Consider the following 25,116-nt stretch of genomic DNA (forward strand, 5'->3'; position numbering starts at 1 on the left):
ATTACGACGTACGACGTGTTTCATCGGGCTCACGGCGGATGTGACTTGTTGGAAGGAGATGCTCACTCCTCCTAGGCACCAGGTTCCATCTCTGGTATATCCAGGGATCCGTGTTTTCCCAATTCTTGATTTTGTATTCCTCATAGGAATAATGTGATTGATAATTGTTCATTATTTTCACCCTTTCGGGCAAATGTTTTATGACCTTTGTTATCAATTAATGTATGAAGACATCATAAGTTGTTAGAACTTATCAGAGATGAATATAAGCGGAATACTATATGTTTTAAAGGTTTTTTGATATAGAATTCCATTCTATCCAGTGTGGACCTGTGCCAGAATAGGTCCACAGTACCCCTCGCTTGTAGTAAAAGGCGACTAAATTGGGTGTTTTTTTATAAGACCACAAAAACATATGCCCGTATCACAGCAGGTATGACATGATAAAGATCCCCCTAAACGTTAAACAATATATATTCAACAATCCCATCAAACAAATGAGAACATAAGTGATCTACACGTTTGATTTTTAAAGTATTTTTTAAAAAAACACCAGAATTTAATTGAAATCAGTATGCATTAACGGAAATGAATATATGCATAATTCATTCGCATGGATTTATGCATGTTTTGATTCAGAATTAATCCTTTATGTACAAACATAAAATTCGCTTCCCATTGTTTCTTGTCAAACAAAAATCAATATATTATGATTTATAGAGAATTCGCTTCCCATCAATGCTGTTTGACGTGTTTCATACCAATTGTTAAGCCGTAATTAACACATTAATTCTGATTAGGTATTACTCCATTTACGTGATTAAGATATAGGGCTCACGGCAGATGTGACCGGTCGACAGGGGATGTTAATACCTCCTAGACACCTGGTCCCACCTCTGGTGTGTCCAGGGTTCCGTGCTTGTCCATCTCTTGATTTTAAATTCCTTATAGGAGTTATGAGATTGATCACAGATAAGGAACAGTAATGAATCTCATAAATCTCACAAAGAATACAAAATTAAGAGTAGGGGAAAATGGACCTTTGGACACATCAGAGGTGGGATCAGGTGCCTCTTAGGTTCGGCGCGGCCATGGTATTAACGGATATGTATATATAATATATTATTTATACACATGCTTTTAAACTTTTTAAAACAAATATTGAATTCGCTTACAATCAAACAAATGAGTATATGTTTCAACAACATAGTTTATTCTTATGATGCTTCCCTGTGACAATTCATACCTAAAGCATAATACCAACATTCTTATGATCACTGTGGGAATGGGTAGGATGCCCCTGCACCGATCCACTGCAAATAGATCGACAATATTAACCAATACCGGAAATACGTGAGAAAATTGGTATTAATGATTTATTGCTAAGTAGTTTAGCAAAACAAATGATATTGAGAAGGAAATCAAATATATGGAAAAATGTTTTTGAATTCGATACTGTTCTTAATATTCATCAAACTTACGCCAGGTGGTGAACTGACATCTGCCGGCATTTCTTCCACTGACTCTGTAGGTTGACCATTCTATCAAATAAGAAATTATTTAGTTTTGTTTGTTGCATAATGTAGCGCAATCATAAATTTCGTCTGGTCTTCTACATGTAAGAAATTAAAACAAATAGAATATTTATTTTTTTTAGAATTAATTGTTCCATAATAAACCTATCATAAACATAGTCCAATATAAATATCAAAATCAACTCTGTCCATTCTGTAATGAATTCCTGAAAAGAATACGTGCAGAGCTTTTACGTCGTGTAACGTTATTACATGTATTCTCGTTGGCGAATGTAGTAATGTGTCGTACCGGTGCAGGTTGGACGTAGCTAGGATTGGTCTGAAATCTCCCAGAACAGTCGTTGTCTGACATGTCTCCCTGGCCTATGAAAATATTGACAGTAGGGCACCTGTTCTGAGGACATTGTGACAATTCACCCATGAAGTCCTTGTTGTGAAGCATCTTGAAAAACACGACTCTGAAAATGGTTTACGAATACTGTATTCGATATTTGTGTTACTTTTATAAATTTACAAAGGACAAACAAATACTATTGACAATACATATGTTTGAAGTTCCCAGTGAAAACTCCATGAAGTACATGATGATCATTTCGTTGTTGTTATTGTCAAAGTGGAGTACATGTACAAATAATTCAAACAGTTGAACTTTCTGTGTTTTGTATTGCACATTCTTAAAGGATCCCACCTCTGGTGTGTCCAGGGGTCCGTGTTTGCCCAACTATCTAATTTGTATTGCTTGTGGGAGTTATGAGATTGATCACTGTTCGTTATCTTCACCTTGCTTGTAATGAGAAAACGTGACTTTTTAACTTTGAGTACATACCCCACTGTTTGGTCGAAGAAGAACTTCCCACCATCTGTGTCACTTTGGACTTTTTCCAATGAATTCACCTGAGTCGTAGTTAACTCAGTGTCTCCGATTTTGAACTTCATGTTGAAAGCAGCATTTCTTGGAATACAGTAAGCCAGAACCACAGTCTTGGACTTCGTAATGGAAGATCCGACCAGAAAGATATTTTTAGGTACTGCGGTTTTAAAGTAGAAAAGATAGTTAAATCGTCCTCCTAAGATGGTGATAAATCTCTGGGATGGGATTTGATCGTACACTTCTACTATTGGGAAATTGACGTCAGTCCTGGCAACAAACATATTATTCCCGGTTGGCGGTGTATACACGGAAATCTAAAAGAAAGTGGTTTCAATTCAATCATAAACGAAACTATTCAAGAATCTAATTTTCATTTTTACGTCAGTGTTCAAACACATTCTCATAGAAAAGAAAATAACAAATTGATATCAAATAGCAGCTGATTTTAACAAATTCCAGTGAAAGTACGTCGTAAATAAAAAAAACAAAACAGATTATGTGAATGACTATTAATGATTTCATTATCAAATTAGATATCATATGCTGTATTAGATACGCAAATAGTACATAGGTATATCATGTCTGGATATTGCACTTCTGTAAGAATATATATCACACTGATTAAAACAAATCTAGTATGTTCGAAATATCAATCTACCTGACCGTAATCATGAGGACATTTTGCAGCACCCCAGTTGCTTCTGTAACTACACTCCTCCGTTGTTGTAAATGGAATGTTTTTCACGATATAGAAGTCGTTTTTGAAATCTTTGATCGCTAATGTAGCATCACTGTGGACTTGTTTTTTACATGGGACATGTAAAAATCGGTTTCCAGCATTAGAACCCTATGATGAAATAAGAATATCATTTGTATGCTTTCGGAATTTCATCAAATTGTATCTTTATACAAAGGTTGGAGCATGCAATACTTGTGATTTTCCTTTACGAAGTAAGTTAAAAGCACATGATCAATTGTCTGGATAAATAACCACATGTAAATACCGTAAAAAACCCCATTTCACACACATACACACAGAGAGAGAGAGAGAGAGAGAGAGAGAGAGAGAGAGAGAGAGAGAGATGCACAATGTGTTTGTGTGTCTCAAAATGACACGACAAGCAATCTGCACGAAGTAAGGTTCATACTCTTTAATATAATAGTTTTACTGTGCTTATATTCTTGCTTTTGAAAAGATATACTACTATTGTTCCCGGGTAAATCGTGCCCCACAAGTAGTCTGTCGTCTGATACGAAAACTAATTAAAGGGGGGAAATAAACTGGACCCTGTTGCCACGAAGCATAGTTAACTTTAACAGTTAAATTGTCATGAACTCTTACATAATTGTGTAGATTTGTATAGACATTAACTGCCTGTTCAACTTAACACACTTTTGAGCAACTGAGTACTGAATGTTTAGTATAAGACACCAATATCAAGGCCAAGTTTTATGATGCTCAAAACCTGGAAAGATGCACAAAAACAGTAGCGTGTTATTGGTAACCAGTCTATGAAAGGTGAAGATAGTGAATATATATACCGATACTAATCAAATGTTAATTGACATAGAGAACAACACCGACACATGTGTAGTCATTTCTTGTGTGTTCTTGCAAAATATCAAACGAATGCTAATCAGGAGTCATCATCGTTATCATTTTTTAATTAATTGTAGTATACATGGGTGCAAACATTTGCTTACACAAGTGGGTTTATATGATAAACAGAGGATTAAAAACACCATTGGTTCAATAGTTTTGTTTTCAGTTATTGTGTCAATATTGTTGCAAAGTATATTTTGGTTCTTTGCGAAACAAAACTAAAGGTCAATGGGATGAGACCGCAGAAACCGAGGTCCCGTGTCACAGCAGGCGTGGTACGATAAAGATCCCTCCCTGCTCAATGGCCATACGCACCGAGCATAGGACTAAATTTTGCAGCCCTTCACCGGCAGTGAAATATTCTCGAGAGTGACGTTAAACAATATTCAATCAATCAATCTTTGCGAAACAAAGCAAATTGACCGGTTACATTGCCCGTCGTCTGGATGTCGGTCATTGATATAAACGATAGAGGTCGCCCTTCAAATACTATAAAATTTACTACACAAGCTTAAAAATAAAAGTAAAAAATTATGGAATATTTTCTCACATCGGCAAAATCAAAAAAGGTGGACATGAAGTAGTTGCGGGAGTTGAATTCTAGTACACAGGCACTATGTGTAAAAGCTGCAGCGTTGTATTGATCGGTGGGCTGAAATCCCCCAAAAAAGCAGGATCTTACAAACACTGGTCCACGACGAAATTGAAAACCTCGGATCGTATTCGCTCTAAAGAAATCAATTATAAGAAACTATAATAAATTCAGGTATCACTTCACTGGGGGATTTTTAAATCTAGTTTTTCAAAAACAATTACAAAGGTTTTCCATTTAGAATTTGCTGTAAATACATTGGAATTGAATTATACTCGTATTTCACTCACAAATTAAACTTTGGCATGGAACGAGACCATTTTAAAATACTTCCATCTTTTGCTTTCACATTTTGTGGTTCTCCCAAATTCTCTGTCAATCCAATTACCACGCTTTTCTCAAATAGTTGATAGGAGGTCTGTTCTCTAGAGAAACATTACAAATTTGAAATGAAGGAAAAAGCATCATTCATCACACAATTTTTTCTTCCTTTTGCTCTTGCTATTTGATATGTAGGCATTGAAAATCTTACAACATTACATTTCTAAGATCGAATTTACTTACTTTACAAGGGCAGCTACCTCCATACTCTCAGCCAACCTAAAATCGAGAAAATGAGAAATAAACCCTTATTCTCTAAGCATAAAACTTGGTAGTACATTGAATATGGAAAGAGTTCCCAGGGTCTCTGTGATATTCCTGATACCATACGCTAAAAATGATACCCATTGTCGCCAAGCAAAATAAAAAAATTCTTATCAAACAATTAAAGAAGACGTACACATAATCAATGAGATGAGTACAAATGAAATCTGCATATAATTTTCATGAAAGGTGAATATAACGAACAGTGATCAACAGCAGAACTCCTATAAGTAATACAAAATATATAGTTGGGCAAACACGGACCCCTGGACACACCAGAGGCGGGATCAGGTGCCTAGGAGGAGTAAGCACCCCCTATCGACCGGTCATACCCGTCGTGATCCCTATATCCTGATCAGGTAACGGAATCACCCTTAGTCAAAATCAGTGTGCTAAGAACGGCCTAACAATCAGTATGAAACACGTCAGACAGCATTCGACCCAATGATAGGTTGTATTCACGAACTAAATCGTTATAACGACCATAGAATTTGCAAAATGTTGCCTTCAATAGAGAGTGTTGAAATCCCTGTACCATCAACTTGTTTGTCAGTAGCTTGCCTCGATTAAAAAACTTACAATACGCAGAACAAGCTATTAAAACAGGTGAATTTAAACATATTTTATTATGTGTAACATGATAGGATTAGGCAACAGGCAGAGACAACATACGCTTTCTCCAAAGACAGTTTTGTACGACTGGTTTTGTTTTTATTTTTGCTACTTGCATGTTACAGGTCATATGTTAAAATTAAACTGCGTAAAAAAATCGCATAGCTCTCTCATAGCAGTTTACATAGACTCAAACATTTGAAAACATTACAATAAAGCATTCTTAAGGAGCTAAATTCCGTAATCACTCTGTAAATACTTTTAAAATGATAATGGGATGGGGCTTAAGGTAACCGGATACTTACGATGCGTATCGAACTATAGTTGGACCTCCACGGATCCACAAATTCCGATTTCTGCACTTGAATGCTGCAAAGAAATACATTGCTTTCTAGCATCTAAATGTTAATAACTGGTTTTACAGAATTCTAAGCATGGATGGATTTGTAGAAAATGTTGGACATTTTCAATTGTTAGTAAGTACATAACCACAAGCATATGGAAAATGGTAATAAAATATCGTAGTAAGGATTACGCGCTATGCATTTTCATGGAAAACAGGGAAACATCTTCTACATTAAAATATGGCTTAGATTTCTTTACAATGCTTATATCCATTAAACTACATACAATGTGTTAATAATGACGATCATTTCTGGGAATAATGGGTAAAATAATCCATTTAAATTTTGTACTCAATATACCTGTTGTTCTGTCGAAGATCATAGGAACACGTTCCGATGTTGTGTCGGTCGGTGTCATCCGGGTATTTAGTTTGTTGTATACCTTGTTTACAGTTTGATTTGGGAATAACTGGTTATCCACGAAAAGTCCAGTCTACAATTCAACATAATACCTATCATATGAACTCTGTTCATTGTTCTATTTATCAGTTATATCATCTCGTATAGAAATAGTTTAGTAAGATGTTCCATTTATCAAAATCGAAGTTTCGTACTTACTTTTCCATAAGAATGAATAACATTGTTTGTGAATAATTCTACTGGTGTGTGTTTAGCCTCGCCTGGTCTCATGAAGTTTTTCGTGGCTGAGGGTCCTATCGGGGCCTCCGGGAAGAGAAACCAAATTCCAATGAACTGAAAAAAATTGAAGGTACTGCTGACCAGCGTTCTAAACAGTATTACGTTTACGTATGTTTATTTCCATGATTTCATATTCAAGGCAACAGATTACATGAATTGACATATTTCTATGACTATCATATCAATTATCATTATTACTGTTTGAAGTTTACCATTTCAATATTATTACCATTTCATGAATTTGCTTAACAATTGAAATACTACACCAGTCTTTCCGATATGATAAAGACGTGAAGATAACGAACAGTGATCAATGAAAGGTGAAGATAACGAACAGTGATCAATCTCATAACTCCTGTAAAGAATAGAAAAGTAAGAGTAGGGTAAACATGGATCCCTGAACGCACCAGAGGTGGGATCAGACAAACACGGATCCCTGAACGCATCAGAGGTGGGATCAGACAAACACGGATTCCTGAACGCACCAGAGGTGGGATCAGGTTCTTGGAGTGAGTATGCATCCCCTGTTGACTGGTCACAGATTCCTTGAGTCGTATATGTTAATCAGGTAAACAGAGTATTCTGTGGTCAAAATCAGTGTGTAAAGAAAGACTTAACAATTGGTTTGAAACACTTGAGACAGCATTTGACTCAACGATAGGTTGTTAGATCGTTATAACCACCATAGAATGTGCGAAATGTGGAGTTTATCGTGACTGTTCAAACCCTTGTAACATCAACTTATTTGTAAGTAGTCTGCCTTGATTTAAAAACTGAGCATACACAAAATATACCCATGGGTATTGAATCAGTTGAGAAACATAAACACCATATGTAGGTGATAATAGTATATTGCAAATGAATATGAGAAGTTGACAATGGAGAAACTAAAGTCATCCAGTATGTCATGAAGTTAAGTTGTTAGTTTGCCGTTGACATTTATGTTGAATAAAATATCTAGGTAAGAAACAGATTTGGAGGACTGTGATGTCTCTTATTTCGAGTACCTCTTCGTATATATGGAATTGACATTCGAGTGAAAATTAGTATTATTACTAGATAGAAGGTCGTTGATACGTCCTAATGTGGAGTCGAAGGCCACAACAAAATATCTTTTCTTCCTTTGCAGAAGCCTTGAATGAATTCTGACTCGTATGAATATAAAAAAGCCCAGGTCAGCTGAGAAAGGACCACATCTTTAAAGCGGAGGACATGTGTTAGGTAGGCGGTAGAACGATAAATAATCATCACTTAAACGGCGTAATGTATGCACAAGTGAAAGTTTGTGCTACTTCACCTAAAACTAGTGACGTTTATATAAGAGTTAGAATTTTCGAATGGGACGTTAAACAACATAAAACCAAATGGTTGATTGATATTTCAGTTCTTAGTCTAAATTTAGGATAGCTTTACTTACATCGCTCCCTGCTGCCACGTTATTTATCATTTTTGTAAGCGGGTTTGTGATCCAGTAGGTAACAGGTTCTCTGAAAACATCACGAAATGTGGCGAAATTTGTTAAAGTTTTCCCATATTTAAAAATCGTTTGTTTCATATACTATTACCATGTAAAATGAGTATTGATAGCCATCCATGGTGTACAGTAATGATCAATTATTTCAGATTTTTCACATAAAATACAGAAAAATCAACTTAATGAAAATACCTGTCGCTAGGTAGCGCTCCTGTTATTGGGTGGTTTATCAAACCCGTCCATGCTCTTTGGCCTAGAGCCAAATTTCCTTCAAACAGTGTATGTTTCTCTCCACCATCTTCAACGAATAATCCGTGCCCGACCGAATTCAAACAAATGTTGTTTTTTATCTGATAAAATAAATGGTAGAATGTGCTTACTTTCCTATGTGAAAGGAGACAATTTCTAGGTTTGAAAAAAAATGTGTTAACTGGTATCTTGGACTTTCTCTGTATATTCATTCATATCTACAAATGTTTCGATAGTTATTTATAGACATATTTTCCTGAGCATACACGACTGATAAACATTATCTCATAAATGATCTCAGAGTTCCAAATTGTTATTTCACTTTGTAATTCGTCATTGGTTCTCGACCAATATACATGTTTGTCTACTGATAAACTGACCAAAACGCCGAAATCGTGGACATCCTATACCGATATAAGAGGTACGAAATCACAAATGCAATCTTTTTTTCAATCTTAAATTGACGTGACAATTTTCAGTTTAATATTTGAATTTTATGTTGTAGGTATTTTATTGGTGTTATGTAAACATGTTAATGAAGTTTGATACCCATAATGTTCCCATCTTTCACTTTTAAGTGAATGCGTGGATGTGTATTTAGTTTCAATTTTCAGTATCTTTTCAAACTTGATCGGGCGTATTCTGGTAAAGATTCATAAAATGCACCACATTAAGATTTTTAGTACAATGAAAAACAAATTGCTTATCATTAACGTAGCTATATAATGTAAATATACACGTTTTAGCGATACTCATACACAGTCGTTGACACGTTCATAGACTGGTTAAAACTAATGCACATCAAATTCTGGTGTCTATGAACGTCTGATAGCGATACGTTATCTTTAAAAGTACAAAAAATACATTAGCGTATATTAGCGCTAATTTTTTTTTTTAAAATTACATCAATGAATGATACTAAAAATTACACATATATGTACATTAATGTATGGATAGCGTTACATCGTGCTTACAAATCTATTTTATAACGTATGATAACGCTAAACTGTGCTTACAAGGTTTTGTTATTCAATTTAAAGGGGGTGCTATTCTCTATCTTCTTTGTACAAAGTCAAAAATAGTGAATACCTTTGCATTGTGTGTACCATGTATGGTGATGCATCTAAACTGGGAGTGATGAATTGAGTTGTTCTGAAGGTACGACTCGCTGACATAAATCATCTTGTCTGCTAGGTTTTCACACATGTGATAATGAAGAGGGTATCTTCCTTAAAATGTAGAATAAAAGAAGGAATAAACTTATGCAAATCATATACACAAGTTATAGAAGAGAAGAAATAACCGTATGCAAATTAGATTCACATATTTTAGGAAGAGATAAATAAATGTATGCAAAATAATAGTCACATGCTATAGTAGAGAATAATAAACTTGTGCAAATTATATTCACATTTGCATTCCAGAGAATAACATTTATGACATGCAGATTTACAAATATCTTCAATGTGAAAGGTAAAGATAACGAACAGTAATTAATAGCATAGCTCCTATAAGCAATACCAATTAGAGACTTGGGCAAACACGAACCCATGCATATACCAGAGGTGGGATCAGGTGCCTAGGAGGAGTAAGCATCCCCTGTAGACCGGTCACACAGAGCCCTAGATCTTGATCAGGTAAACGGAGTTATCCGTAGTCAAAATCAGTGTGCCAAGAACGGACTAACAATCGGTATGAAACATGTCAGATAGCATTTGACCCAATGATAGGTTGTATTGGCAAACCATAGAATTTGCGAAATGCTGATTTTAAACGAGACTTTTGAAACCTCTGCACCATCAAATTCGTTGTCAGTAGCCTGCTTCGATTTCATATGTATTTTTGCCGAAGCGTTGAAATGAATTACTGTATACAGTTTTAAATGCGTCCAAGTTATTTGTACTTTTTCATTAATACACTTTCTTGCAATTTTGAAATAAATTTTCTCATATCCATTCTTTATGATTATGACTATGTTTTATGGATAAGGGTTTTGATTTTACGGTCTGCGCTTGCAGTAGAAATAGCAAAAAATAAACTACAGTGTAAAGAAGGCTACATACAGTATGTCACAGGGAAAAACGTCCGTTCTTACATGTACTAGTTATCACTAGTAAGAATTATTGATATTGGAAAAAACTTTGGTTGGTTACAAGATATTGATTTGAAAATGTAGCTACCTGTCACCAATGGATCACCCAAGTTCGTTAACTCTACGTTTTCCACTTTCACAGTCTTAAATCCATACAGGAACTGTAAAGTAAATGAAGAATGCAATTTGTCTGATATTCATTTACTCTACAAACATTTGTAATTGAATTATTTCATTGAGACCAATATTTGTGTGACCTTGATATGACCTCCATTGGATTCTCCCTCTGCCACTTCGCTTGTGATGTGAATATTCCGAGTCGTTCGGAACACTTCTGCTCTCATGTCCACTCGTTTAAAGATTTCACCATAATGAGAAAACCTTGGAGGTTCTGAAATAAGACGCATTTTAGATCTATATTAGTTTCATCTTCAAGTCAAAATACTCGCTTTGATTGATTGATTGAATATTGTTTTACGTCCCTCTCGAGAATATTTCACTCATATGGAGACGTCACCATTTCCGGTGAACGGCTGTAAAATTTAGGCCTATGCTCGGCACTTATGACCGTTGAGCAGGGAGGGTGCCACACCTGCTGCGACACTGGACCTCGGTTTTTGCGGTCTCATCTGAAGGACCGCCCCCATTTAGTCGCCTCTTACGACAAACAAGGGGGTACTGAGGACCTATTCTAACCCGTATTCCCACGGGAAAATACTCGCTTTGTCTTAACATATTGATACGCATAATCTATAATTAACATGCAATTTTCAGAATACAAAACGATAATTCGTGTCGGAAGACTGTAAATTTTATATCTTTTTACACCCAGTAAATAATTCTGCGATATGAAAGGTGAAGATAACGAACAGTGATCAATCTCGTAACTCCTATAAGCAATACAAAATAGAGAGTTGGGCAAACACGTACACCTGGATATACCAGAGGTGGGATCAGGTGTCTAGGAGGAGCAAGCATCTTCTGTCGACCGGTCACACCCGCCCTCACGTGAGCCCTATCTCTTGATCAGGTAAACGGAGTAATCTGTAATCAAAATCAGTGTGTCAAGAACGGCCTAACAATCGATATGAAACATGTCAGACAGTATTTGTCCCAATCATAGGTTGTATTGGCAAACTAAATTGTTATAACGAGCATAGAATTTGCGAAATAATGACTTTAAACGAGACTGTTGAAACCCCTGTAAATTCAACTTGTTTTTCAGTAGCCTTATAACATTTAAATTTATATCTATATATATATATATATCCCATATTTATGTAGCAATATTCCATTATCACCTGCATATGGTGTTTATATATCTCAACTGATTCGATATGCAAGAGCTTGTTCTGCGTATAGTCAGTTTTTAAATCGAGGTAAGCTACTGACAAACAAGTTGATGGCACAGGGGTTTCAACAGTCTCGATTGAAGTCAGCATTTCGTAAATTCTATGATCGTTATAATGATCTAGTTCGTCAATACAACCTTGCATTGGGTCAAATGCTGTCTGAAATGTTTCATACCGATTGTTAAGCCGTTCTTGGCACACTGATTTTTACTGCGGATAACTCCGTTTACCTGATCAAGATATAGGGCTCACGGCGGGTGTGACCGGTCAACAGGGGATGCTTACTCCTCCTAGGCACCTGATCCCACCTCTGGTGTGTCCAGGGGTCCTTGTTTGCCCAACTATCTATTTTGTGTAGCTTATAGGAATTATGGGATTGATCACTGTTCGTTGTCTTCGCCTTGCATCTATAACATTTCTGTGTAAGATATGCGTTATATTTCTGTATGATATTAATGTATTACGGTGTAATTGATATAAAAACACATACTATTTAGTTGAATCTGGTTTGTTAGACACTGCGGACATTCCATAATCGTGAACTCCTCCACTTGTTTCCAATCATAGTCAGTGGACGTGACGTAAATTTTGTCCCCTACAAAAAATTCAAAATATCAGCATTATCAACAAAGACAACCATGATCACTGAGGTCATCCCTACCTCTACTTCTCCAAAGTTCCATTCTTTTGGTCCGTGCTAGCTAGTTTTCATCCTCCCTCTGATGATTTCAATAATTTTATTTACACCTACCTGTACATTGCTTTCAAATAATTCACTTTACTCTGAAAATGCGTACGGATATGTTTTAGTTGAAGTATAATATGCTGCCCTGGCAGAGAAAAGGTACAATATGGATGCGACTATGTGAAACACAGTTCCTTTATGGTTCTTCAATAATCTCTGAATCTCCATTAGTATCTGGTTAATGTGTTCACATAGCATTAGAAATCCTTCTTCTAAGATCTATTGAAATATAGCTTAATATAACATCTTTAATGATTGATTGTTTTACGTCCGGTCGAGATTTTTCACTTATATTGAGACGTCATCAGTTGATTAATTTAGACCCAGTTTAAGCATCAGGAATCGTGGCTGTGAGAAGTTTGTTTTTACGTACCATCGCCTATCGCGACACAAGACAGGACCTTGTTTTTATTATCATATTTGAGAGACCCGTGATTCTCACTTCTAAATGCCGAGCATTTTGGCGACAGAGTAGTCATACCTATGTTTAGGTCTTAGGTTTGACGCGGCAATGGCACATGTGTCATTCCGGCCAAAAAGTGAACATTCTATAACTGAGCTACCGCGACCGGTGAAATAGATAATATATTGCGATAAATCAAACATTATTCTCTGGCAGTTTCATTCGGTAAGTTAAGAATACGGAAGGTGTTATATATAGACCCGTTTATTGTAAAAATTAACGAATAGCCTGTTTATTGTTCCCCACGACAGTACCTCAAAATAGATTAACCTGTTGTCCAGTGAATACACCAAGGTATATTCCTGCTAATTTCAAGTCTAAAGCCTTTATCATTAGAGCTACTGGAGTTACGCTGACTTCAAGGACTTCAACCTGGGGAAAGGGTTGTAATTGCTGACAATATTACAATCATTGCAATATCAAATTGGATAGGATAAGGACCCTATTTGCTAGGAACGACTCAAATAACAGTGTGACTTACCTACAGGCCAAAAGCCTACATCGTCTACCACATCGATGATCGGATTGGCGAGGGCCTGGTCCATGATAAGGAAATCTACGTAACTGTCAACATTTACCTCCTTGTTGTTTCTGGACATTACCACAAGAGAGTTGCTATTTCCTAAGATATCTAATTTCATTGTTGCCTCTGAATACTCGTGTCCAAATTGGTATATGCCAATGTCATCTTTAAACGTATCTCCTAAAAGAAATGTTTTGAAAATGTTGAAGCACCTAGTATTGCCTCCGAAATAATAATTATAGCATGTGCATATTTTAACTAATATATGCAATATATATCTAATATATGCAACACTCAAATAACTAGAAATGCAATAGATAGCCCAAAAAGGATAAATATAATACATTGTATATGGGATAAATAAATAATGCATTTAATAAATAACTAAGATATCCAAGAGAAATCTCATAAATGCTACAGAAAACTGATATATACAATATGTAATTAACACATGAAATCTCATTAAAACATAGAACTTTCAAATACACTATTTGAGAGATCTATATTTTGATGAGATTGTGCAAAATGTTACATGTACCAACATATACAATAGGGGGTTGTTTCTTATATATGTGATATGTGTAACTAATACAAAATATTACTATATGTTCAGTATTACTGACAAGTGATATGCTGTCAATTAATCCAATATCTAAGTAAAACCTGTAATGAATAACCATATTATAAACCTTCTAGAAATAATCAATTAAGCACAGTGCTCTTTTCTCATCGCCTTGTCTGTCGTTATTGTCAAAGCGATTCTCGTTTGATGTCAATCAACATGATAGTACCAGGTACTTAGGTCGAAGTAAAACCAATTTTAAAAAAAAGATATTATTAGCTGATAAAGCTTGAAAATAAGTTATCGATTACCTTGATGGTGGTGATTAAAATTTTGTTTTTACGAGACAGAGCACAGCCAAATACATTGCGATAAAATATTCTCTTTAAACCTAAAAAAAAAAAAAAATGTCATACCTTTTCTCGCAGCAAATACATAGGCATCATTTATCCAGTGTTTGCGCACCTGGTTAGTAGTATCCAAAACATCTACTACAGGATACAATTTAGACATTACATTATTGTCCAGATCGCCTTGTGTGGCCATTGCAATTATGTCTGATGTTGGGACACCTGATATAAAAGATGATTTCTTCCTGTTTAAGACTACATGATACGAAATCTTTCCATACTTTATACAACCACCTAAATTAAGTATCACAATATTTCGATCACTGTGTTTTCACCAAGTTGCGAAAGATCAAATGGAGTTGTCAAATCTAGTTTTGAAATATAATATCTTTGGAACGGTAGCAGCAGATACATATCTCTGTATGAAAATATTGGGACAGAGCAAAGAGCTACAGATATTGTACAAAAAATCGTTAAGAAAGACCGGGATATAATTTAAATCTGCAAAAGCTGTTTTCCCACTTTTACACTTACCAGTGACAAAATTCATATATTCTGTGGTATCAATACTATTAGCGCCCCGAAACAAGCTCTTGACAAAAGTACCGTCTGCGCTAAAATGATACAAGCAAGCACCATTCCAGTTTTTGATGCCTGGTTGTTCCTGAAATTGACATTCCAAAGAAAAAATGAATTCTTGTCACATTTCAAACAAATTAGATATGTAACTTTATGACAAACGGGGTGATTTCAGCTTCTCCATCGTCAACTTCCCATATTTATGTAGCAATATTCCATTATCATCTGCATATGGTGTTTATATATATCAACTGATTCGATACGCTAGAGCTTGTTCTGCATATAGTCAGGTTTTCAATCGAGGCAGCCTACTGACAAACAAGCTGATGGTGCAGGAGTTTCAACAGTCTCGTTTAAAGTCAGCATTTCGCAAATGCTATTATCTTTACAATGATCTAGTTTGCCAATAGAACATATCATTGGGTCAAATGCTGTCTGACGTGTTTCATACCGATTGTTAGGCCGTTCTTGGTACACTGATTTTAACTACGGATAACTCCGTTTACCTGATCAAGATATATGACTCACGTCGGGTTTGACCGGTCGATAGGGTATGCATGATCCTCCTAGGCACCTGATCCCACCTCTGGTGTGTCCAGGGATCCGTGTTTGCCCAACTCTCTATTTTATATTGCTTATAGGATTTATGAGATTGATCACTCATCGTTATCTTCACCTTCCATGCATAGATGTACATGCATACATACATACAGACAGACAGACATACAGGATATATACATACGCATTGATCCATACAATACCTTATGTCTGAAATCTAGAGTCAGAGCATTGAATCCACTTATGGTGCCTGTTAGTTTTGTCCACGCCAGAGTCTTCTTTCCGTGACATTCGAAAGTACCACCTGCATCTACACCTATAAACTTTTCACCAAAATCAGGAATAGAGGACACCCCTCGCGTTCCTGTTAGTTTGAAATAGAATAGAAACAAGGATATAGAGCTTACTTTACACGAACATTATATTTTTATTGTTAGTGTACACTTTGAAAATGGAGATAAAATTGTCATTATATTTATTTTTACTCGTTCAAACTTTAAATACATGTGCAATCAAAACTGACAGCTTTATATATAGTAGTCATTAATCCTTCCAATCACTGTCAATGCAAATGTTAAATAATAGGTAATCACAACGGATAGTTCACAAATGTTATGTAAAATATGGTTAATAACGGATGGCATAGTCTTGAAATATAAATAAAATAAGCACCATAAGAACAAGAACATATACTTCATATTCTAAAATATAAAATATCTAGCACAAAGAAAATAAGACAAAGATAACATACCTAGCAAAGTAATAGTAGTCTTGGCGTCATAATTACAATCCTCGGATCCGATGACCATTTTTCCCCCGTCCTTGATATGAATGTAATGGGTGTTGAGATTGATTTCTTCGCCCGGGATTTTCCCCCATACCAGACTTCCTCCTCCATTGATCTCTATTCCTTTAAGTTTCGGAGGGGACACGTTCAAACGAATCTTTTTCCAAATCTTCACTACACTGTCGACATCTGGTACCTTTTTGATGAAATTCGTCGACAAATTGATACAACACAAATCTATTCAACATTTCATTTATTGAGGAAGTGTACAAGAGTGATTGTAATTTCAATCATATATGATTTTATATCTAACATTACATAACGTTTCAATATATTGACCAGAAAGACATTCTTCTGTCATAAATTCTTAATATGACACAGGTAATTTCGATAGAGTGAAAAGATTTCGTTTTAAAACTAAACTATGAACACCTCGATTAAACTATTACTGCGGGCTTGTTTTTGTTTTCTTAGATAAAAATGCAACCTCATAAGACCATAAAATACGCATCTTGATAATCAAAAGTTAATAAAATGTGTTTGCTATTCATATTTCTAACAACAGGCACGTATACCAAAGGTAGCATGTGTAGTTGAAAATTTTTGCAAAACTGAATGTAACTTACAAAATATCAAACGTCCAACAGGACAAATTATTACATACTTCTCCATTCGGCCAAGTATCTGGATCCGACCAGTCATGTAAAGTCACGTCATCATACGGACATGCACCAAGTGCAGCGGAAATCACCATCGTCAGGAAAAGCGTGCGAAATGACACCATCCTATCACTTAGGTACTGTCAGCGTACAACTGTTGCGGAGACACAGAAGAAGGTTTTATATAAACTACCGAATTAACGCATTATGATTCGCATGTCACGTGTCATGCTTCGTCGTGTTTTCCAACATATGATGTCTTCACTTACAATCACTGCTCTGGGTTTTTTTTAAGTCAGTCGTTATATAGTGTTGGGTATTAGCAGTTCTCAAAGAAAGCCTATTGAATAATTTGTGTATTGCTAATTTGCAAGTCTGGCTATTTACTTACTTGGAGATTAACTCTAATGTTACAGTTAAGACATGTCTGTAAAAGTTATGCATATATCACAAGGTCTTCCTATTAAACATAAAACAAAATTTCTATAGTTTATTACTTGTGTGCACATCAATGTAAAGATACACTTAGATTTAATTCTATGCATACATTCCGGGTAAACTCCACGATCAGTCACACATGGTACCAACAGTGGGGCTTTTAAAAAGCTTAACACCACCTCTAACATCTGCCATGTAATTCCTTGTATATGGGTTGCCATTATGCACCCTCTCCATCAAATGAAAATGTGAAGACAACGAAAAGTGATCAATCTAACAAATCCTATAAAAGAATTCGAAATTGAGACCAGGACACACATGGACACCTAAATTCGTCAGCGGTGGGATCAAGTGCCTAGGGGGGGGGGTTAACATGTAAGCATCCCCAATTGACCGGTTACACCCGTCGTGAGCTCAATATCTCAATCGGATAAACGGAGTAATTCGTAGTAAAAGATATCATGTAAAGTACGGCTTAAAAATTGGTTAATGTAACAAGTCAGATAGCAATTGACATAATGACAACTTGTCTTTGTATAGATTTTGCAAAATCTGACTTTAAACGAGACTTCTAAAGCTCATTTAACATCAATTTATTTGTCAGTAGGCTACCTTTATTTAAGAAATGATCATATGCTGAGCATGCTCTCGAGTATCGAATCAGTTGGGCAACGTAAATATCATTCGGAGGTGATGACAAACGCTGCAAATGGAAATTTGACTTCTGTGATGTGAGATATGCCATTACTCTTTCCCCGTGACTTGTTAGCTTGTAATGCTATATCCCATTCAAGAATTTGCGAAATGCTGACTTTGAAACCCCTGTAATATCAACTTGTTTGTCAGTACCCTGCCTTGATTTACAAACTGATCACACGCAGAACAAGATCTTCCGTATCGAATCAGTTGAAAGATATAACCACAATGTGTAGATGATAATGGAATATTGCTATATACACATGTAAATATAGGAATTTAACGATGTAATGTGCTTATGATACATAAAATTTCCATCATTTCGCAAATTCTATGGTCGTCATAGCGATCTTATTTGCCAATACAACCTATTATTGGGTCCAATGATGTCTGACGTATTTCATACCGATTGTTATGCCGTCCATGGTACACTGTTTTTTACTATGGATTATTCCATTACCTAAGATATCGGGATCACGACGGGTTTGGCCGGTCGACGGGGGATACTTACTCCTCCTAGACACCTGATCCCAGCTCTAGTATATCCAGGGGTCCATGTTTGCCCAACTTTGTCTTGTATTCCTTATAGGAATTATGGGATTGATCATTGTTCGTTATCTTCATCTTTAATCAATACTTGACCTTGAAGATGAACAACATATTGTCGTAATGGTTGACTTCCGTTAAAAACAAATGGGAAAATATTAGCTACCTTTTTGTGTACCTCAATGTCTACATGTATTTCAACTATTACCGTGTAAAGCTGCTGATCTACTGATCGTGGGTTTTAATATAGCAGGTTTGATATTTCTATATTTCTTTCTACTAAAGGTACATATCTACAAAACAAGTTAGAATACAAAGTTTCCCATTTCAGAATATCGTGTGTACATGTCCATCCATAACACTTTTCACTAGTTATTCCTTCCTATTTTGAGGTTACCATGGGAATGAAGAATCAACCCCGGTACCTCCTTTACTACCATGCAAATGTACTACAAGAATCATATGATTATGTCAAAAAGTCGGACATCTCTGTCCCCACACTTGGAAACAAATAAATAGAAATTTAAAAATAAAATAAAACCAGCATTACATGTATTTCAATTACTCTGTTGGTTGTTTTGCGTATAGCAAGGTGCAACTTTGTAAAACATTTAAGATATAATAAGTAAATACAGTCTGAAATAATGAATGTTTAATTTTGTTTTCGTTAATTTCTTCTTTTTTTTATTGTAAGTTGTTATTCAAGAAAAATTCCTGGTAAGGTTTAATAATATGCATGATCTCGTGTGATACATCAAACACTTTTAAGATATTTCACAAGATGGGAAAATATTTTCAAAGGACGATGAAATTGATAGGTATTCATCTCCGTGTTTATCGCTTTTGTCATCTAGTTTTTATTCAAAACAATCTAATATCTTATGAATTTCTGATAAGTAGGTCATTATGTCGCATTGACAGTGTTGTCATGTCATAGTTAATGGGATAACATTAACGTGAGATTGATGACTGTTCAATATATACACTGTTTCATTCACGTGTAAGGTACAGGAATCTCTCACTAAGGCCTAATAAAAAGTTTCAATTATTCAGCAAAGAAATATTCTATCATTTGTATGACGTTCAGATCAGTTTACTTGATTACCACAGAACAATGCAGTTACAACCACATGCATATAGCAAATCAACAAAGCCCTCAGTTAACAGCAATGGGCACTTGTACTGCGGGTACAATGGTCACACAATACACATTTTATCATGAGTATACTATAATCGTTTTTCTGATCAATATATACCGCTAGTGGCGAGTGTGACTGGTCAACAGGGGCTGTTTACTCCCACTTAGCACCTGATACCTATAAGGCATACAAAATAAAGAGTTGGGCCAACACAGACACTTGGATATACCAGAGGTGGGATCAGGTGCCTAGGAGGAGTAAACATCCCTTGTGGACCGGTCACACCCACCGTGAACCCTATATCTTGATCAGGTAAACGGAGTTATTCGTAGTCAAAATTAGTGTGTCAAGCACGGACTAATAATCGGTATCAAAAACGACAGACAGCATTTGATTCAATGATAGGTTATTTGCACCATCAACTTGTTTCTCAGTAGCCTGCCTCAATTCAAAAGCTGACCTTACACAGAAGAAGCTCTTGCGTTTCGAATCAGTTGAGAAACATAAACACCATATGAAGGGGATAATGGAATATTGCTATATAAATATGGGAAGTTGACGATTGAGAATGCTGACTTTAAACGAGACTGTTGAAACCCCTGCACCATCAACTTGTTTGTTAGTAACCTGCCTCGATTTAAAGGCTGATCATACGCAGAACAAGCTCTCGTGTATTGAATCAGTTGAAGGATATAAACATTATATGCATATCTCATAACTCCTATAAGGAATACAACATTATGAGGTGGGCAAACACGGACCCCTGGATGTAACATAGATGGGATCAGATGCCGAAGAGAAGTACGCATTCCCTGTAAACGTAAGCCTTATATCTTGATCAGGTAAACGGAGTAATTCGAAGGCAAAATTAGTGGTTTCAATAGGCTCATTTAAAGTCGAAAATTCTATGGTCGTTATAAAAATCTAGTTTGCTAGTACAGTGTATAAAGCAAATTTAACAATAGGTAAGTTGTATTGGCAAACGAGATCGTTATAACGACTTTGGAATGCTGAATTTAATCGAGACTGTTGAAACCCCTTTAGCATCAACTTCTTGGTCAGTGACAGGCGTCGTAGGAATAAGAACACACGTTAGCTAATAAAGGAGCACAATCCGTTTCCATGTTAATTCCAACAGAATGTTGGAAGACCCAATCACCAAAGATTACGAAAATAATGTGACTTTGAAAGTCCAGCATCTTGTTAACATCAACTTCTGAGTACTTGTGAATAGAGGTGGTGTATAACAAAATAATTTGTAAATAACTGATCAGTAGTTTCTTTTTTCCATTTTTATTGAAGCAGTAAACTGTCCAAGGTGTAAAAAAGTCTAGTCGTCAATCTTTTGTGAGGAATACTCGTTTGAAGTATTGAATATTCATATGTTTTGATGGTATTGATTTGAAATTTTTTTTGTAATTTCAAATTCATTAAAAGTTCTTTTTTAGAATCAACATTTGGTTTATACCGCTCCTGGGACATGTTGTGACACAATACGTGTAAACTTTTTCCTTCACAGCTGTTAATATTTTCGTGAGGAGCAAAGATAGGAGCTTGGTAGAACATTTACTGGATTCAGTAAAGTATTTATGCATCCAAGGATATTTTTTGTGAAAATTAGGAAACCAATACGGTAACTCCTATTCTTTCATCCCATTGACAAGGATGTTAAATTTGTTTAAACCTGAAGCATGATTTTGAAGCATTCCATCGTTTGAAAAGGAATTTGGAATATATTAAGGATTACGAAATGTGGAATTAATGCCAAATTATAACGATCTAATTTACCAATATAACCCCTCATTGAATCAAAAGCTTTGATGTAAAATATGAACATTTGTCTAGTAGTTATCATAATGCTTTAATAGGACTAGAAATACGAACAAGAAGGAAAATTGATTTGTATAAGATAAATATACAAAACTTGTGCAGTTGAAACAAGACGACGATGTCTGAGACATGATGGAAATAAGCTTGATTACTTGCGCGATAATAATCAAGCGTGAAAGGTTTACTGGGAGTAATTTGCAATCCATGATCTTTAGTGAACATGTTAAAGATTTTTATGTTAGTAATGGATGTAATGAATGTGATTCATTTATTGATAATTTTTTAGGCGGATGTAAGTGACACAGTTTTTTCCTTCAACGCGGTGGAAATATCTCTGAGGATGCGGTTTCACATATTTTAAAAGTTTGAAAAGTAGAAAAACTACACATTGTATATGCATCAAAATTGGTACCGTATAAGTTTTACATTATGACCCCTGGGTCGAGGCCTCTGCTGGTGGACTGTTAGTCCCCGAGGGTCTCTACAGCCCAGTAGCTAACTACTTCGTTACTAGCTTGAAAATACGGATGTATATTGAATTGCTGTTATAAAATTTAGAAATTCATTTCGAAATTAAGGATTATCTCCCTCATGCATAGCTCTTATCCTTGGACGAATTTGGCTCCACTTTTTTGGCACGCTGTTTTTGGCTATATTTAGCTCCAAAATTTCATAGTTATTTCGGATTTCAAACATTTCGGTTGAGCATCACTGAAGAGACATTATTTGTCGAAATGCGCATCTGGTGCATCAAAATTGGTACCGTATAAGTTTTACATGAAGAATCATTGTTGATGATTCCTTTTCGGATCTCATGTACTCCACTGAAACATTTTCTGTAAAAGAAAAACATTTGTAAAACCTTTGATATATTGATCATTTGAAATTTATTTATTATTCATTTATTCGTAACCTTACCAGACGTAGCTTGTGTTCCAAAACGTTTGAAAATTTGACTTGTAAGTTTTCTAACGTTGTCTACGCAATTGGGTGTAACCTTTTTAGACACATATATGTCAAGGAAACTAAGGGGTAACTAAATAAAAAGAATATCGGGACACGGGTATAAATAACAATAGTAATCAACTTCTCTATAAACATTTCAATTCCCCTGATCACTCCATCTTGTCACGAGGGTCAGAATTCTAGAAAAAAAAGTTACCATTATACCAACAACACAACTTCCTAGGCACCTGATCCCACCTCTGGTTTGTCCTGGGGTCCGTGTTTGCCCACCTATCTATTTTGTATTGCTTATAGGAGTTATGAGATTGATCACTGTTCGTTATCTTCACCTTGCATTATTTCAGACGAATACCCCTTTTCGTAGACAACGAGAAGATCACTGGCTCAGGACTCTAGGTACTGCATTTCCATATGGATTAAAGGTTAAGATAAAGAACAGTGATCAATCTCATAACTCCTATAATCAATACAAAATAGAGAGTTGGGCAAACACGGACCCCTGGATATACCATATATCAAGTGCCGAGGAGAAGTAAGTATCTCCTGTCGACCGGTCACCCGTCGTGAGCCCTACATCTTGCTCAGATAAAAACGGAGTTATTCGTAGTCAAATTCAGTTTGCCAAGAACGGTCTAACAATCGGTATGAAACACCTCAGACAGCATTTGACCCAATGATAGGTTGTATTGGCAAACTAGATCGTTCTAGCGACCATAAAATTTGCGAAATACTGTCTTTATACGCGACTGTTTAAACCCCTGCACCATAAACTTGTTTGTCAGTAGCCTGTTTCGATGTAAAAACTGACCATAAGCAGAACAAGCTCTTGCGTATTGAATCAGTTGAGAGAGATAAACACCATATGCAATGATGAGGTATATGTATATGATGTAGGAAATTTGACTAGTCCACCAGGAAATAAGGTTAATTTGATTGGACTCTTTCCCTATACTCAAAGACGGAAGCGCAGTCATGCACATCGGTTCATATAAAAGACCAAGTATAAATGATGTCACGTTTCATTCACTTTTACCTTACGTCAACAGACAATTAGGTCCACATCGTATTCGCACAAATTTTTAATATATTCCATTGAGTTATTTAAAGAAGAGACAGGAAGTATATACTTTGGTTTTTCAACACCTGAATAGAGACTGAACTCTGTGATTACGGGTGCTGCCAATTACAGGCTCTTTAAGCCAGCACGAGTCATGGACGACATTCCTTCCAAACATGCCGACAGTTCCACAAACTCAAATTTACAAACAAAGGAATAGATGACGTCAACATAAGCAACATTCTTTGTCATAAAAGAATTCAGTCTTGTATTCCAACTGTTTTCAAGTTTAAGTCTTCGCCCTATATTTCCTACATATATACTTCTACCATTGCATCTTTTGAATTATAAACAAACTATGCAGTGCCTAGACATAGACCATCCTATACTTGATCCGCCTGCGTGTTCTTGTTCTTCGTCTTCTTTCAACTATATGTCATTACTGGTGATGTTAATATAGTTGAAAATGAGGACCTCCAATCACGTATTCTACCAATCACATATTCTACAAGGTCCTAAATACAGAGAACCTCGGTCTTTCGATTGGCGCCAGCATTTCATCTCTATTATGGATTTTGTTGAAGATTATGCTAGACGATGGGCTAAATATGAAAACGAAAAACTTGATACATTGTCAGAATGGATTAAAGTGTAAGTGTAAGAGGAATATTAAAATCCCCCATTAGACACATCAAAACAAAAGTACTAACCATCTATCCTTCTGTGTTTAGAAAAACAGAAGTGATAAAAGAATTAGATAAGTTATATGAGATATATATTTTGGTTTCAGCTGACAAAGCTTGTAACAACATTGTCTTTGTTTGTAAGGCTCATTATTACAACTGTATTTTAAACGAACGCATTAATTCCACTTTTGGTAATCGTACTTATACTCCAATTGCCCTTTCAATAGATAAAATTCTTCAAAACCGTGCTTCAGTTTCAGACACATTTAATATCCCAATCAATGGGTCTCATGAATAAAAATTACCGTACCTATACTGAATTCCTAAACTTCATAAAAACCCTTACTTTGCTGGATCAAGTAAGTATACCACCAACCCTCTATCTTTGCTCCTCATGAAAATATTAACAGCCGTGAAGGAGAAACTTCAAAGACACTTTGCCATTACATATACCGAACGTGATG

General features: G+C 35.7%; 1 protein-coding gene across 1 annotated transcript; it reads right to left on the reverse strand.

Moving 5' to 3' along the window:
• Positions 1 to 1,192: 1,192 nt before the first annotated feature.
• On the reverse strand, positions 1,193 to 17,450 carry LOC130055123 (cell surface hyaluronidase-like). The gene is made up of 23 exons (XM_056166636.1): positions 17,300 to 17,450; positions 16,600 to 16,831; positions 16,052 to 16,212; positions 15,246 to 15,375; positions 14,778 to 14,933; positions 13,758 to 13,979; positions 12,559 to 12,663; positions 10,974 to 11,107; positions 10,805 to 10,877; positions 9,714 to 9,853; positions 8,568 to 8,725; positions 8,319 to 8,388; positions 6,821 to 6,955; positions 6,563 to 6,695; positions 6,164 to 6,227; positions 5,166 to 5,201; positions 4,892 to 5,026; positions 4,560 to 4,737; positions 3,065 to 3,253; positions 2,362 to 2,720; positions 1,825 to 1,993; positions 1,482 to 1,541; positions 1,193 to 1,313 (listed from the first exon to the last, which is right to left on the reverse strand). Exons 1-23 carry the CDS (start codon positions 17,417 to 17,419, stop codon positions 1,275 to 1,277), a joined length of 3,198 nt encoding a protein of 1,065 aa, XP_056022611.1. The 5' UTR covers positions 17,420 to 17,450; the 3' UTR covers positions 1,193 to 1,274.
• Positions 17,451 to 25,116: the final 7,666 nt, after the last annotated feature.

Source organism: Ostrea edulis, chromosome 5 (genome assembly GCF_947568905.1).
Source record: "Ostrea edulis chromosome 5, xbOstEdul1.1, whole genome shotgun sequence".
In the NCBI taxonomy this organism is placed as follows: Eukaryota; Metazoa; Mollusca; class Bivalvia; order Ostreida; family Ostreidae; genus Ostrea; species Ostrea edulis.

Excerpts from the sequence above, each read along its gene's own strand:
- LOC130055123 (XM_056166636.1), bottom strand. The coding sequence starts at position 17,419 with ATGGTGTCATTTCGCACGCTTTTCCTGACGATGGTGATTTCCGCTGCA. Across the intron at positions 15,376-16,051 it reads CTCTAGATTTCAGACATAAG|GAACAACCAGGCATCAAAAA; the intron begins GTATTGTATGGA and ends TGTCAATTTCAG. Across the intron at positions 8,726-9,713 it reads ATGGTACACACAATGCAAAG|ATAAAAAACAACATTTGTTT; the intron begins GTATTCACTATT and ends TTATTTTATCAG.